This window comes from Apteryx rowi, unplaced genomic scaffold (genome assembly GCF_003343035.1).
Source record: "Apteryx rowi isolate R43461 unplaced genomic scaffold, aptRow1 scaffold_123, whole genome shotgun sequence".
NCBI classification, from domain to species: domain Eukaryota; kingdom Metazoa; phylum Chordata; class Aves; order Apterygiformes; family Apterygidae; genus Apteryx; species Apteryx rowi.
In genome coordinates, this window is record NW_020447453.1 from 1,425,455 (window position 1) to 1,440,878 (window position 15,424).

The window sequence follows — 15,424 nt, forward strand, 5'->3', positions numbered from 1 at the left end:
CGTTGGTGACAGGATCACTAAAACCTCCTGCAGTATGATCTATAATAGGTTAGGATTTTATATATGCATCTTCTCACTTGTGCCTTTCCCCTCCACACTTTCATTTTTCCATACTTAATTTTTACTATTAGATCTTTTGATCGTTAGTTAAGTTGATGTGTTTTGGGAAATGGATGAGAAGTTCTGAGTTAACTTACATATGAGAGAAACACAGATATTGGTAACTGTGGAATTATTTCTGTTTTAAACCTTTTTTAGTGTAAAAATTTCAGAATTGTATGTTTAAAAAAAAAAGCAAGGTGGAAAATTTTTTTTTCCCTAATGAACAGATAGATTGTCCTTGAGTGCATGTATTGTCAACTGCTGACATTTGGTAATATTTCCAGTACATGAAGTGATGTTTAATTCAGTTCCTTACTGTCAATGAAACAAATAATTTTGGATTTCAAATGCAGAGTGGTAGAGGTTCACCGAAGCTACAGGTAAAATGTATAATGTGCCGTATCTTTACAGGTAGGAATAGCCTCAAGCCAGTTCTTACTAAATTAAAGATTCTTTCTGCTAATCTGAAATACAGTGATCTCTAATTGCCTGCAGGGGGAGGATGGTATGGCCTGGCCTTTAGAGTTGTGCAGGAAGAAGTAAAAACTGGAATTGATGCCACTGGGCTGATTTGGCAGTCACATAAAACAGTTATTGTCTGGTTAAACCATTTAACATAGGAGTGTAACATAATTATTAAGTGCCAGACCTTTCTGTGAAGTAATTGCAAACTTTCCTGTATCAGTTTTGGGGGAGATGTCTGGAATTTGTTTTCTTTCTTTAAGTAATACAGGCATGTTCAAACGCATAGGAGTTACAGGGTAAACAGTGCAAAGGCTGTGTTCGCTTCCTGCAGGCAGAGAAGGCAATATGATAAAAGTGCTTATTGCCTAAAGGTGATATTTACAATTGCCAGTCTCCTGCCATTCAACTAGGGGTCTTATCCCCGTGTACCACTGTCACCAAGAAATTGCCTGTTTGAGATCAGACTGCTTGCTGCAGCAGGTACTGTCTGTGCATGGTTTTTTTAGACATTGTATAAATCCACTGGAAACTCTTTTCAAGACTCTGTGCAGCTTCTGGGGACAGTGCAGACCAAGCTGCAGATGCTGTGACAGCAGCACCTGCCCTGAGTGGTGTTAGAAGAGAGCAGCCACACCGAAGGGGGGCAGAGGTGCCGCATTGCTGCCACTGCCATCAGCAGTGCTGCCATCAGCATAGGCTGGGCAGGGCCTCGCAGCTGCCAAAAGATGTAGTATGGTATGAGCAGAGGAGGGAGAATCATGCAGTGCTGGCACAGGAGTGCTTGCTTGGCACTGAAGTCAATGGCTGTAGCTCTGGTGGTGCAGCTGTCTCCCAAAGTTAAATTATTAATGTTGTGCCTGATGCTTGCTGAAGGCAGAAGGATTTAACTACAGAGGAAAAGCAGTAATGGGAAGGAACCTTCAGTCTCTTGACTTCATGGTTCACTCACCTCTGAGATTTGGGATGCTGCTTGTGTCACTGGGGTCCTGTTAGTCCTTGGTTTCTCCTTTCCCTGCTTCATTTTCTCCCCTTGCCTCCACCCTGCCAGTGTTTTCTTTATTGCTTAACAGTCAATGTCGCCCCTATCTCTAAATACCCTCTAATCTGTATGGATGAGCCATGCAACTATAAACATGATCCTCTCATTCTTCCCTTCCTTGATTTCTCCTCTTTCCTCTGTCTGGCATGGTTTTTAATTTTGGAAATCCTTTCAAGGAAGGGTTATGCATTTTTATGTGGCTCCTTTTATGAAACATGTAGCCACACATGTTATTTTAAGTATGGACCTCTGTGTACTTTTCAGCCTCATATTCTGTGAAGTGCAACCCAAACAACCTTCAGAGGTCATAACTCGGGCTCATTAAATGCAGTTTCAGGGCTTTACTCTGGACTTCAGTGTGCGTAGGATCAAGCCCTTAGTTTTGGTAAGGCCTGGAACAGTGAATTTTGGATCCTTGTGGGAACTTTATAAGGATTGTGAGAAAATAGTAATTTTACTATTTAACTTTCAGCAAATGAAAAGACAGTTGCTATTTAAAAGCAGAACATATCAAAAAGCCACCAGCATCGTATGTCTTTTGGTCTCTTGAACAAAAATTGCACAATTTTATGGAAATATTAAGACATCGTCAAAACTTAAGGCCAACATTCTTACCTAGGTGTATTCTCTGATGTTGATGTCTTCTAATTTATTTTTAGCTGATCATTCCCAGCATTGAAAACACAAACAATCAAACCTCAGGAAAAACTGTTCATACAGTTATTTATGTGTAATGCAGCTGAACGAAGTGGCATGTGTGAATTGATGATGGTACATTTGCCTTCTGTTTGTGTTGCATTTCCAAAAAAACAATCAGCATTTTGTGTTATTTTCAATGTTTAGTTTAGTGCTGATATGAGGACAATATAGTTAGCAAAAATAATCAACTACCTGCACTGTTAAATGTCAGAGCTGAAAGTTAAGCAGTCATAAGCAGATTCATATTTGGCTTTAACCCTGCAGCTGTCTCTAGTCTAATCCCTTTTCAGTGCTGTCCACTTGCTTTCCAGCACAAAGCAGACAGGCTGGCTGTGCACCATGAGTTATACAGAGCATGAAATTGAAACACAAAACTGACTGTCCTTATGGCTAAACTGTATGGGAGCACTTAGCTACTAGAACCAACCACCTGAAAGTCTGAGCATACTATCCGCCAGCAGTAACTAGTTAAGCCTTACAACAGTAGGAGTGAATTAGAGCAGTCTGCTCACTACTAAAATGCTTCCCCTTTTGGTTTGTAGGTGATGGTGGTGCACCAGCAATTAAGCTTTGAATATAAGGAACCACAGCTGAAACTGCCTGAGGGCAGTGCGAAGTAGGCAGAATGTAATTTCCTAAATTGGAATTCCTCAAGAACTTCCATGGGGATTAACCCCTTCTGCTATGAAAGTTTCCACTGATTTGTTTTTTTTTATTTTAATGATCAGAAGCAGCTAAGAACTCAGACTAATTTTTAAAAGAATATAATTAAGATCTATATGTTAATACTTCTTATATCATTTAATAAAATTTTAGAAGCACTCGTCGCCCCGGAAGTTGAAGGTTTTCTTCATAGAGGAAACACAGCGGGGGCATTGCTTCAGCCAGCTTTTCCACATCCTCCACTCCTGTTTGTTCCATGGCTGCCTGTGGTCTCTGCTAGGAGCAGGGAGACGGTCCATGCCAGCAACTTGTGGCGTTCTGTACCCCTGTGCAGTGGGATAGCGGTGACCACAGCACAGGGTAGAGACACCCAAATGAGGTTTTAGCTAGACAGCTATCATACCTAAACTGGTTTGGCTGTGGCTGCCAGGACCTGATCACACACTAATGTTCCCAGCTTATCGAGTGGACTTCACAGCCTTTCAGTACCCAAAAAAGACTATTTAAAACTGGCTCATGTGTCTCCACTGAACACAGTGAGGTAGTGTAGATGCTACTTTAAACAGGCAAATTTAAGACAAGTAAATTCATGTCCTACAGGATACAGCATGGAGCAACCTTCAGATGTAAACAGTGTTTTAACAATATAAACCAGGCTGTACTGGAATGAGAAGGAAAGAGTTTGATATTCTGTTAATAATCTTTTCAACTATCAAATCCCCTTAATCTTCATTACTTAAGACGACGATCCAAGGGGAGTGTCCAAGTATAAACATGCTCAACCCTGTCRTTCTTTACGTTACATCCACAGACAAGGAGCTCAGCTTGGCTGATCGAAACAATCTTTGGACAGGTATTCTCAAAATGCGAAGAGAAAGATACTCATGACCTGACCTACTTAGCAGGGTGAAGGAAGAACAAGTCTAAATAACTGCTAAACTTGTTGATGAGATATTTGGTTCTATACAGTGATTGACTGGCAGAGGGTTTTAAATCAAGTATCTGGATGTCCCAGGGAATAGACYTTTACAGATGAAGAATGAGCATCTGTCATGTAGTGGGAAGGAGGAGTGCTGTGGTAAAGATTATGAAATAGCTACTACTTTCTTCTGCCCTACAAGAAGAAAGAGGTTGCCTTCCTCTGTAGCCCCAGAATGTCCTGTGTGTAACAGAATCCATGTCACTGTTAAGCAGGGTGTTACAGATCAGGTTTGTGCCTGACTTCCTCCTCTCCCTCCCCAGAGGTGGCTGCTTTATAGTGTTTCTCTGTGCAGCCTGGGCTCTTGTTTTGCAATGAGGCACCTTGTGGCACTTCTTTGTGCCAATGCGATACCCCAAGTATAGCAGTTCAATAAAAATTATGGCAGATTTTTGAAATTTCAGTGGTGACAGACTCTTCCTAAAAGTAGCTCTTCAGAGAAGTGGAGGTAAAACTTTCATAGACCTTTCAAAACAAAAATTATTGCCTATTTCAGATTTTTATTACCCTTTCAGATATGCCATCTTCTGTTGTTCTTTTTTTCAGCAGTCATATTTAAAGATTAGACTTGCTATGGCTGGAAAGCTTCTGTGTTATCCTTCACTGGTCCAACAAAAGACATCCTCTTATCTGTCTTCCCAGCTTTTCCTTTCGCATGCAGCTGCAATGGGAAGTTACTAATTAATAACTCATTATTGCATTTAAACTTTGCATGGACTGTTATTTAGCAGCTTACAAATGTCAAGTAGTTGATCCACTTATATATTTTCATCTAGCTGTTTTGAAGTAGCTGGGCTCTCTTTGCCTAGGCAACTCCAGGTTTCTTTATAGAGTAAAGATTTATGTATCAAGGTGGAATTTAACTTGACGGTAAATAAAGAGGCTCAGGGACAGAAAATATTTCTCCATCTTGGTGATTTCACTAGTGGTATCTGTCTTTAGTTGAGACTGCAGATATTAAATTCTTTTTATACTGAATTTTTCTATTTACAATTTTACTTCTTCAGATCTCTGTCGAAGAACTCGAAAGAAGTTTGGTTATAAAGGTCAACAGGGATGCAGTTATGAAAATAGCTGTCTCAGGTGACCTGTTTACTCTAGACAAAGGACTGTATCAGCTGAATTTGACAGTAGGAGGCATTCCTTTCAAAACAAAGGACCTTATTCTACCTGTAAGTATAGCATGATCATTTGGGTTGTGTTGCATGTGTGAAGGGCTTGATTTCATCTTCTTTTGGGGTAATGTAGGTCCTTCCTGAGAGCAGTTCAGCCTGCCCTGAAATGGGTGGAGTTATCACCTTCTGGATACGCATTTCTCTCCATTGACTATAGAGGGAGCCTAAGCCAGTAGGGAAGGTGAGACTCCTGATTTTTTTTGAAGRATAAGCTTGGGTGAGATCTATTCCACCCTTGGCCTGCAGAATTAGGACACAGCAAAATTGGGGCATGTGGTAAAGCCCTGAGAACTAATAGTGATCCCGCTGGCTTTGAAGTGGCCCAGGTGTATCAGTGGGTGTGTTGTGGCTGTGCGAGGAGATGGTTGTGCCCGCTGGGTTTTGGAGCAGTTTTGGGGCACTTTTTGCACTGTGACTGAAATTTGTGCTTCATGTATATCATACCATACTTTTGCCACTGCTTGCTTTTGCTGTCTCTGTTTAGTAAGACCCAAGGAAAAACAGGGCTCTTTTCTCTTTATTTCCCCCCAGTTGAAGTAAGTGGAGTGTAGAAATAAAAGGCACTCTTTGGGTGAGATTGGCTGATTGCTATATTTCTGAAATAGCTACTGCTCAATTTGTTTTGAATGTCTACCACACACACAGCTGGCACCTTGAAGCCAAGATTGGCATCTCTTTATTTTTAAATGAGGTGACAAGCTTGTGGCTCCATGACTGGGAATGCAGCAGGCTGAGGGAGGCTTCTGTTCCTTACAAGAAGTCATTCAGGGCCACTGCTTGTCTGAAACATTAAACTAGGGGTGTGGTCTGAACATAGGACTGAGAGCCAAAAACTCCTGAGATTTTTATCCTGCCTTGGACACTTATTCTCTCCCTGCCTCAGTTAATTGGGGATAATATTGCTGATTTAGAGGCTTTACAAGGAGCCTTCTCCTTAGCTACTGTCTCACTTTTAGTGCTAACATTTGGGTACAGGATAACATAACTAGAAGCTGGAGCGAACAAGGTGTGTACAGAGTACTGTGCACATCTTGTGGCTTAGGCATCCCTCCCTAAAGCCAGAATATAGCAATTTATACCATGGCCAGGTCCAACATGCTGTGTGTCATGAAGGCTGTTTGCAATGGCACAAAGTATGATCTTTTTACCTCAAGTTAGCATCCAGTATTTGCAATGCAGAATTATGGGTGTTAAAAAGCTTTGGCTTCAGAGCTTTAGAAGTAAATGCCATAATGATGTTTAGCATGTAGAAATGGCTAACAGAATCAATACAACCAAGTTGGGGCCTGCGTTAGCTACTAGTGCCCTTCAATTCTGTGGAGGCAAGTTGATCTTGGGAGGTCCCTGGGGAATACTGCTTATTTACTTGGGGCTGCAGGGTTGGGCTTGCAGCCAATTGGGTTACATACTGGTAACATGTTGAAATGATTTCTTTTTGCATTTGATATCATAATACACTTCAGTCTTATATGATTCCTCTGCACCTGGAATCAGTTATTCACTGAATAGCAATTTAAGCTGCAAGATACTGTTTTATCTTCCTAGATAAACCCTCGGCTGGATGGTTGCATGCGGGCATGGAACTGGCTGAATGGGGAGGATACCACTATCCAAGAGACCATAAAGATGAATGACAAGATGCAGTGCTTTTCTGTAGCAGGACGAGGGTCCTTCTATCCTGGCCGAGGTTTTGCTGCATTTAATCTCTAAGCTGTTGTTCTGTCATATGAGACATACTTGGTAGAGCAAAAATAAAGTTTAGAACTTGCATGTATGCCAGCCTGGATGGAAAAAGAATAGCTGAACTTGTGGTTCACAACGAAGGAAGGCCTATATATGCTAGTTAGAACCAGTGCGAATATGGTCAGCACTGATTGGGTTCTCTCTGTGTGGCTTCAGCAATTTGACATCTGGGCTGGCATATGCTCCAGCTCATCTGCATTGTTAGTGGCTTCACAGTCCCTCCATCAACACTGTAGCTGGTTCCAGGCCTTTCCAGTGTTTTCTCCTAAGTAAGGAGAACTGCAAGCCGTAATGCTGCATCTTGGGTTTATGATGGACAGAAAATCAATATTGTCTGTAGCAAAATACCCAAGATCAAATTTACTTTTAATCATTGGGTGATACTTGTTACGCCTGGGACAAACACCCTAAGCTTTTCATGGATACGAGCTGGGTGAAATTGGCCTAGATACAGTAATAGCAAGTTTCAAACCAAGCTTGACCGTACTAATTTAGCGTTCAGAAGGACACCTTTTCTTTGTCTGGATTATTCTGTTTGTTTATATGTGTGATATACTGTCAGTACTTTTAAACCATTACAAGTGCCAACCATCTATTTTAGTTCTGTGTACAAGTCCTCCTCTCCAGAAGCCTTCTGTGCAGCGTTATGTGGGTTTTTCTGCTGTGCCACTGTAACTTAGGGAGTATCAGGTGTCTGTCATCTTGTTTACTGCATAGATTCAAAAGCTGCAAAGTAGAGACAATGCAGCGTCTGAAGTGCAGTTGAGAACATTCAGCAGAAAAGTGTCCTCAGCACCTGCATATTTATATTCTTTTTTTTCCTACAAACAATAATCCTCTTTTGGGGGGGTTCTGTAGCAGTCAGCTTTATAAAGAACTTGTTTATTGGTCACAGAAACAGTACTGAAATCTTTCTTCGTAGCCAGCATCACTTTTTAAATTACAAGGGTGCTGGCTCAGTAAGAAAGATTCCAACAAGTTTTTAATTCAGAGTTGAACAAGTGAGATAAAACATCCCAAGCATTGGATAATTGATTATTAGGTAGTGACTAGGTGATCAATATGGGCTGCTTATATCCTTTTTCAGTTTAATACAGGCTTTTGTAGAAGTGTTTCTTGTGTGTCAGATTTGGACTTAGATCCCTCAATCATCTTTTGACAGTCAAGAAAGATGTAAAAATTGGGTGTCCTATCTTGCAGCAGTTCTTTGAATATGATGGATTGGCAGCCGTGGGAATATGAATCTCTTTGTGATTAAAAAGCTTAACCTTGTCATTTTTGACTTGAAAGGCAGCAGAATGTGGAAGGTAACAAGACAAAGCTGATGTCATTTTCTTTTCTGATTATATGTTCATATGCCCTGGCGTTTTTGTATAAAAGAAATGTAGCAATCTCTCCATATGCTCATCCCATCTATCCTCTTCTCCAGGCAGAAATTACACTGACTACCATTTGAGCTGTTAGTCCTATGTTTGTCTTGCCACGCATTTCTTTTCCTGTAGTGCAACCTTCTTCTGGAAATGAAACCAAGACAAATTGGAAAATAGAAGTAAATGCTGTAATTCAACCAGCGACAGATACTGGTGTACTCTTTGCTCTGGTTACAGAAGAAGCATCTGTCCCTTTATCACTATCTTTGATTGACTATCACTCCACAAAGAAACTTAAACAACAGGTACAGACTTAAGTGTTTTTTCCAAAAAAGACACCTTGCTGTTTCCCAGGAACTCAGACTTATTTTCCAAAAACAGGCATCAGGTTTGCTGCCTGCCACTCTGTGTGCCTATTTGCGCTATCCAATTCAGAACATGGGTGGAGACTGAGATACTTGGCTAACACTGAAGTTCTGCTTCTAATGGGTACATACTAAGGACTACTAGGGAGCTCTTTGAAGATGTGGTCTGGGTAAAAGATGTAACTGGTCTCTTGAATCCAAGCATATTTTGTTACCTTTTTCTGGCATATAAGCTATTAATGCCATAAGCAAAGAATTTGCAATCTCTGGAACCCGTCAGTAATAGTCCCAAGGTAGTCAAGGAACAGGCTTAGATGTTACTTCACATGCTGTGAAAGGCCAGTTATAACAGAGTACAAGCTACTCATTTACTGATATTCATAAAATAGGGCTAGATTCTGCCATTACATGAGTGTAAATCAGGAGTAATTCCACTAAAGCCCATGAGCCAACTTTCACTTACACGAAAGCAGCTCAGACTCACTCTGTTTAGTTCCAGTGCAATATAACAAGCTCTTTAAGACCCACTAAGAACTCCCTTTGAGAGGAAAGTGGTCTTACTGTAACTAAGAAGCAGTCCCACTGGTTCAGTGGTTTTGCCTCTATGCAAATGAGCTCAGAGCATGATCAGCAATAATAATAAGGCCAGTTCTCTGGTGGCTCTGCAAAATCTTTGTAAACAAGGCCACAGTGGGCTCATCCTGGCCCTGGGTAGCTGTGGCTAGATATGTGTTTCAGCTCACTCCCTTTTTTTTCTTTCTCCTGCTGTTCAGTTTATCATCTTGGCCTTGGAGAACACGGTTGTGTCCAGATTGGCAATAAATCTCTGCGATGAGAGGGAACACTCTGTGGACATCCTCCTCAAGAAGGATCAGTTATCCTTGAGTGTAGATGGGAAAGCTGGAGAGAGTGAATTAAGTACCTCAGAGCTAGAGGACAGCCTGTCCATCTTGGAGAATTCTTTGCAGTCAATGGTGAAGACCTACATGGGAGGATTGCCAGGTGAGCATCCAGGTTTGCAGCATAGAATACAGACTCCAACTCACCTTGCTGAGCTGACAGTCAGGAAATAGTCTCTGTGTTCATTAAACCTAGGAGCCTCTTTCTCTGTTTCTGCTTGAGCAGGCTTACCCTTGACAATTTTTTTTTTTTTTTTTTTTTGAATGATTGTGTCCTCCTGAGGACAGCTGGAGGCAAAAATAGAAAGAGGGGGTTTTGTTTGGTCAGCAATAGGAAATGATTTTTCTGAAGGGTAGCTATAAGCAGAGTCACTGTCTTAAACCTGTAAAATCCATAGGAGCTGTGCCATAGGCTTCTGCAGGGAGACATAAATGTTCATTACGTGAGAACGCATGGGAATTATGTCCTTAGCTTAAGCACTCCTCCTGAGGCGATCTCAGTTCTCATCTATGCTCCACTAAAGTCTTTGTATATGCCTTCAGTTTTGATAGGAAGTCTCAGAGTTGGCCCAGGAAGCTGTTTTGAGTGCTAAATGTTTCATGCCATAGTGCACAACACCTGCTCCCCAGACTCTCAAACACGCACATAAGGTTTTCTGCCCTTTTATCTCTGAAATCTTGCAGTCTGACTCCTAGATCTACATGATCTCCTAGTATATAGGTTCTTCGATGAAATGGCTAGTTCCAGTGACTTCAGGCAGTTTTGACTGAAGCTTGGGAAGCCCAGTGTGGTGATTTTCCCCAGCTGACATTCTCTTTGAACTGATCACACCAGTCCACAATTAATAACATGTTTCTTCCCAACAGGGGTATTTAGTGCACAAGCAAGGGGCTACCACAATTTTTAGTTTTTCACAGAATCACAGAATGGTTGAGGTTGGAAGGGACCTCTGGAGATCATCTAAGTCCAACCACCCTGCTCAAGCASGGTCACCTAGAGCACGTTGCACAGGATCGCATCCAGGCGGGTTTTGAATATCTCCAGAGAAGGAGACTCCACAACCTCTCTGGGCAACCTGTTCCAGTGCTCTGTCACCCTCACAGTGAAAAAAGTATTTCCTCATGTTCAGACAGAACTTCCTGTGTTTCAGTTTGTGCCCGTTGCCTCTTGTGCTGTCGCTGGGCACCACTGAAAAGAATCTGGCCCCATCCTCTTGATACCTTCCCTTCAGATACTTATACACATTGATAAGATCCCCCTCAGCCTTCTCTTCTCCGTGCGGAACAGGCCCAGCTCTCTCAGCCTCTCCTCATAGGAGAGATGCTCCACTCCCTTCATCATCTTAGTAGCCCTCTGCTGGACTCGCTCCAGTAGCTCCATGTCTCTCTTGTACTGGGGAGCCCAGAACTGGAAACAGTATTCCAGGTGTGGCCTCACCAGGGCTGAGTAGAGGAGGAGCATCACCTCCCTCGACCTGCTGGCAACACTCTTCCTGATGCACGCCAGGATACGATGGGCTGCATTGGCCACAAGGGCACATTGCTGGCTCACGGTCAACTTGTTGTCCACCAGCACTCCCAGCTCTGCAGAGCTGCTTTCGAGCAGGTCAGCTCCCAGCCTGTACTGGTGCATGCGGTTATTCCTCCCTGCCCCAGGTGCAGGACCCTGCACTTCCCTTTCTTGAACTTCATGAGGTTCCCCTCTGCCCTTCTCTCCAGCCTGTCGAGGTCCCTCTGAATAGCAGCACAGCCCTCTGGTGTGTCAGCCATTCCTCCCAGTTTTGTATCATCAGCAAACTTGCTGAGGGTTACATTGTCTGAGCAGGCCATTGTACAAGCAAGAGATGTAAACTGCTTTCTTTTAAGTAGCTCTCAAACACACAACAGAGACCTTCACAGCTCAAAAATCAGCCCCATTCTGTAACTCTGAGTTCTCTATGGTTAGCTTTGACAGTAGCTAGAACTAAATGTGAGCTATTGTAGTTATGGCCATTTAGACCAGGTTGGCTTCTCTAGATTTAGCTCCTTTCCCCCTTTGATCTGATCCACTCAGCAACAGAAATTTCTGCCTGTGGTCTGCTTTTGCCATTGAGAGGAACTCAATGCTTGCATTGAGAAACCTTGCCAATTCGCCAAATGAATAAACATTTTAGCACTTCAATTGAATTCTTCACTCTGGGTTAAATAGCTATACCAAAAAGTCAGATCGAATTAAGTGGGGGGAATCCTTGTTGGCTTATTCAGATTTTGATAACATTAGGTTATTTTTGTTTTTTCCCTGCTTTCTTACCCTTTGGAAAAAATAAAGTCACACTTAATCTCTTATTTCCATTTGCCATGAATAAGAAAGAATCCAGGGTTGAAATATGCAATATGTCCTTAAGTGTAGATAATATTGCAGACATGGAAGAAATATGTAGAGTTTTAAGAGATAAGAGGGAACATGTATACATTTGCTACCTTTTCTGTTGTATTTTCAGTCCAGGTTAATCCTAAATTACTTAATTTTACATGATGCGTAGGTATTTCTCCAGGTAATGTGTATACCAACCAGGTGAATGAGACTTTAAACAAGACTTTTGAGTCTTTACAGAACCACATTTCTGAGACAAATCCATTCCTAGTCATAATAGAAAAATAAATACTTGACCTGATTTGCAATTATAATACAAAGAAAATTTTTTTTTTTGATAGTATCTTACAAATCCATCTCAAAGCCCACACACTTCAGTAATTCCTGTAACACATGTAACAACAATCTGCATGATCCCTTAGACGAGTGTTCAAGCCATTAAGTCAACACTGCCAACTTCTGAGGTCAAAGTTTAGTTTACATTCATGTGAGGTACTAAAACATTGATGCCCACTTCTTCAGTCTGAGCCCAGTTCTCTTAAGTAGGTAAAATTCGGTAAACAGAGGAGGGAATATGAAAGAGAGGAAATCATTTGTTTAAGCAAGTACGAGCCATTCCTGTAAGATATTAAGGAAGCTGAAGAAGTTAAAATTTCTTATTGTGGCTTACAAATCCCACACAAACACTCTTTCTCTGTCTGCAGTCCCAGAGTCTGTCTGTCCTCAGTGTGAGCTGTGTTTGCTTACATTAGCTTTGAATTTGGCCCTGCATGTCTCCAGGCAGGACCCTTTAAATTACATAAATTCTCAGGCTAACAGAAGAACCTATTGTTCAATTTGTCCTTGCTTCAATGTAGAGATAAAGGGTTTATTTAGCTACCTGAATCACTCTGAGATTAAATAATCATGAGATGTTCATTGCTTTCCATTGCACAACCAGCTTGACTGGGTTGGCTTTGGGCTGTAAATAAGCTAATAGCTTTTGGAGAAGGTTAAAGGACAGACAGTTCATTTAAATGTTCCTGTTATGTTTTACTACATGCATTTTTGTTTCTTTAAGGTCAGTGTGTTTTTGATGTTACAGAAGTTAGTAATAAGATTGACTAATTTCTTCCAAGTCTTCTCATTGCTATTTGTTTTCTGCCCTTGAAACTGGTTAGAAGGATGTCATCAGTGGATTTCCCTAGAAAAAAATTATTCTCATTGGTCTTGTCAACTCAGTTGAAGTCTTTCAGCACCTTTCTGATGAATGCCAGCAACTGCCTTGTGCTGATATATAGCATAATAAAGGTGACTGCAGCAAGTGGTAAATTCTGTGTATGGAGAGGGCCTTCCTGTCATTAAGTTCTTGCTGTAATCTTTCAGCAAATATTTGAAAGAATAAGACTGATCATTAGAGGAAGGTTTAGCAGCTCCACTAAAGACAAAATAGAGGGTTCAGATATGGAGGGGGAGAAAACAGTGGGATGGAAAAGCAGTGTGAACACAGTGTTCATAGTGTGACGGGTGTAAAGCTGTGCTGCTGTGCAGCAGCGCAGTTTCATCACTGCTGGAGGCCTTGCACAGATGCAGAGCAGCCAAGGGTTCAGCTTGGGAGAATGGGTTGCTGTGTGGGAAAGCAGAAGGCATTCTTCCTATCTCTGGAAGTATGCTCCTGCATTCTTGTGAGAGGGGTCAGGGGAAGGAAGAAATCCTAGAGTGGAAAAGAGGGGAATTTGAATTTATCAAAGTTCTGATCATCTGAGTATGGTGGGGCAGATGTTTATTCAAAACAGGCCCTCAGAAATGTTTGTCTCCCCTTTTGCCCAGACGTTCCTGTCACTTCAACTCCAGTCACTGCGTTCTACCATGGTTGCATGACTGTGAAGCTGAGTAACAAGGCACTGGACTTAGATGAGGCTCTTTACAAGCACAGTGACATCACATCACATTCTTGTCCTCCAGTTGAGGCAGGTCAGTAGGTACCACTGCAATGCGAAAGTTTTATATTCAGAAACTTTCAATGCTTTTCTTTTTTTTTTTTTAAAGATATAAATTATTCAGACCTACTGCACTGCGTGTATAGTTTCTCTAAAACACTGAAGTTATGTAGGAGCTACTGATCCTTATGTCAGATTGATTATTGAAATACTCCTTTGCTTTGATGTTTAAAGGTTGTAATATATTTGTAAATATTTCAGAAGACTAATGTTAAATAAGCCAAAAGTACAGAATATACCTAAAGTGAATGTTATGTTCAGGCTGTAAGAGACAGTTTTATCTGTAATGTGGAAAACCTGGTAATATATGAGTGTGGACTGGAAGAAAAATAATAATGCTGTATTATTTTTTATTACCAAACACTGCTTTCTGATTTACAAAATATGAGAGAATAAAATATTTACATACAACTTTTTAATTTACCTGTGCTGAGATTATTCTTTATTCTGAAATTTGGGGATAATGAGGCAGGCTGTGCCTGAGGTGGAGATAATACTGATGGGAGGGTTTTTTTCCTGTTTTCTTTTTGTTTGGAGATTATTTTTATATACTTATGCCAGTATTGTATATCCTCCAGACTAGAGAGCAAATGGTTGCTGCTATTATTATTACTATTACAGTTTCTTTTCTTGGTACCACAGATGGACTCAGTTGTGACCTTTAGAAAAGCTCTTGGTTGACAGAAAATGGAAAACAAACTTGGATCAGCAGGAAACAATTAGAGGACTCAATAAGTTGAAAGCCATATGGGTCTTGCATCAATAACCACTGAAGCAAATGATGAGGTGTCAAGAATTGGGGAATATTATGCGGTGATGACATTTTTTTGCTGCTTAACTTTTGCTTTGGCTCACTCACTGTGAGCCTAAGGGGAGCACTGAGGTTTGAGACCGTGCACATTAGCTAGCCTGAATTGCAGTGTGGTGAGAATATGCACATAGGTTTACTCAGGAGAGGCTGTAGAACCGTAAAGTGCATTTAACTTTTGAGCTAATAGTGTGAGTTTCCTTGTGAAGCTGGGGTGGGCTTTGCTTATCCTGCTTAGAGGCACTTAAAATTTTGCTTTATTTGGTCCTTATCTTGCATCAAAATAGAGTAATGAACTGAGAGACACATATATTCTTGTGGTATATTCTTGTGGTGGAAATCCYGATACTGAGTGGCTAAGGATATCCCGTGCTTCAGATGATTAATATGGAAAAGGTCTAATTCTGCAAGGTCTTTTATAAATTGTTCCTAGTCATTCTATATAATTTTTTTGCCTAGTTAAATACAGAGATCACAGATTAATTTAATAATCTGCACATAAGCCAACACCTGTGACCAAGCTGTGGAGATGGAACTGTCCCAGAGGAAAGGATGGAAGATGGGGAATAATACCCCAAACATCTTTGCTGGTAAGGATCACTGCTTTTTTAGCAGAGAAAAGGCAGCTACTGTCTTAGCCAGTAGACAGCATGACATCTTGGCTCCATATCATGACCAAACCAGTCAGCAGTAACACTGTAGGGCAGAAAAGACCAGAGCGCCCTGTCACTTTCAGCCACCCCACTCTTATACACTTGCGGAAGGACCTCTCAGAAGACTCTTCA

General features: G+C 41.3%; 1 protein-coding gene across 1 annotated transcript in view; it reads left to right on the top strand.

Annotated features, from left to right (window-relative positions):
• GAS6 (growth arrest specific 6) overlaps positions 1–14,547 on the top strand; it is a 28,852-nt gene extending 14,305 nt beyond the window's left edge. Inside the window, 7 exon segments of the mRNA XM_026055341.1 lie at positions 4,955–5,119; positions 6,668–6,835; position 7,857; positions 8,368–8,540; positions 9,374–9,602; positions 13,662–13,805; positions 14,474–14,547. Of these exon segments, the coding sequence (XP_025911126.1) occupies positions 4,955–5,119; positions 6,668–6,835; position 7,857; positions 8,368–8,540; positions 9,374–9,602; positions 13,662–13,805; positions 14,474–14,496 (903 nt within the window). The 3' untranslated portion in view covers positions 14,497–14,547.
• Positions 14,548–15,424: the final 877 nt, after the last annotated feature.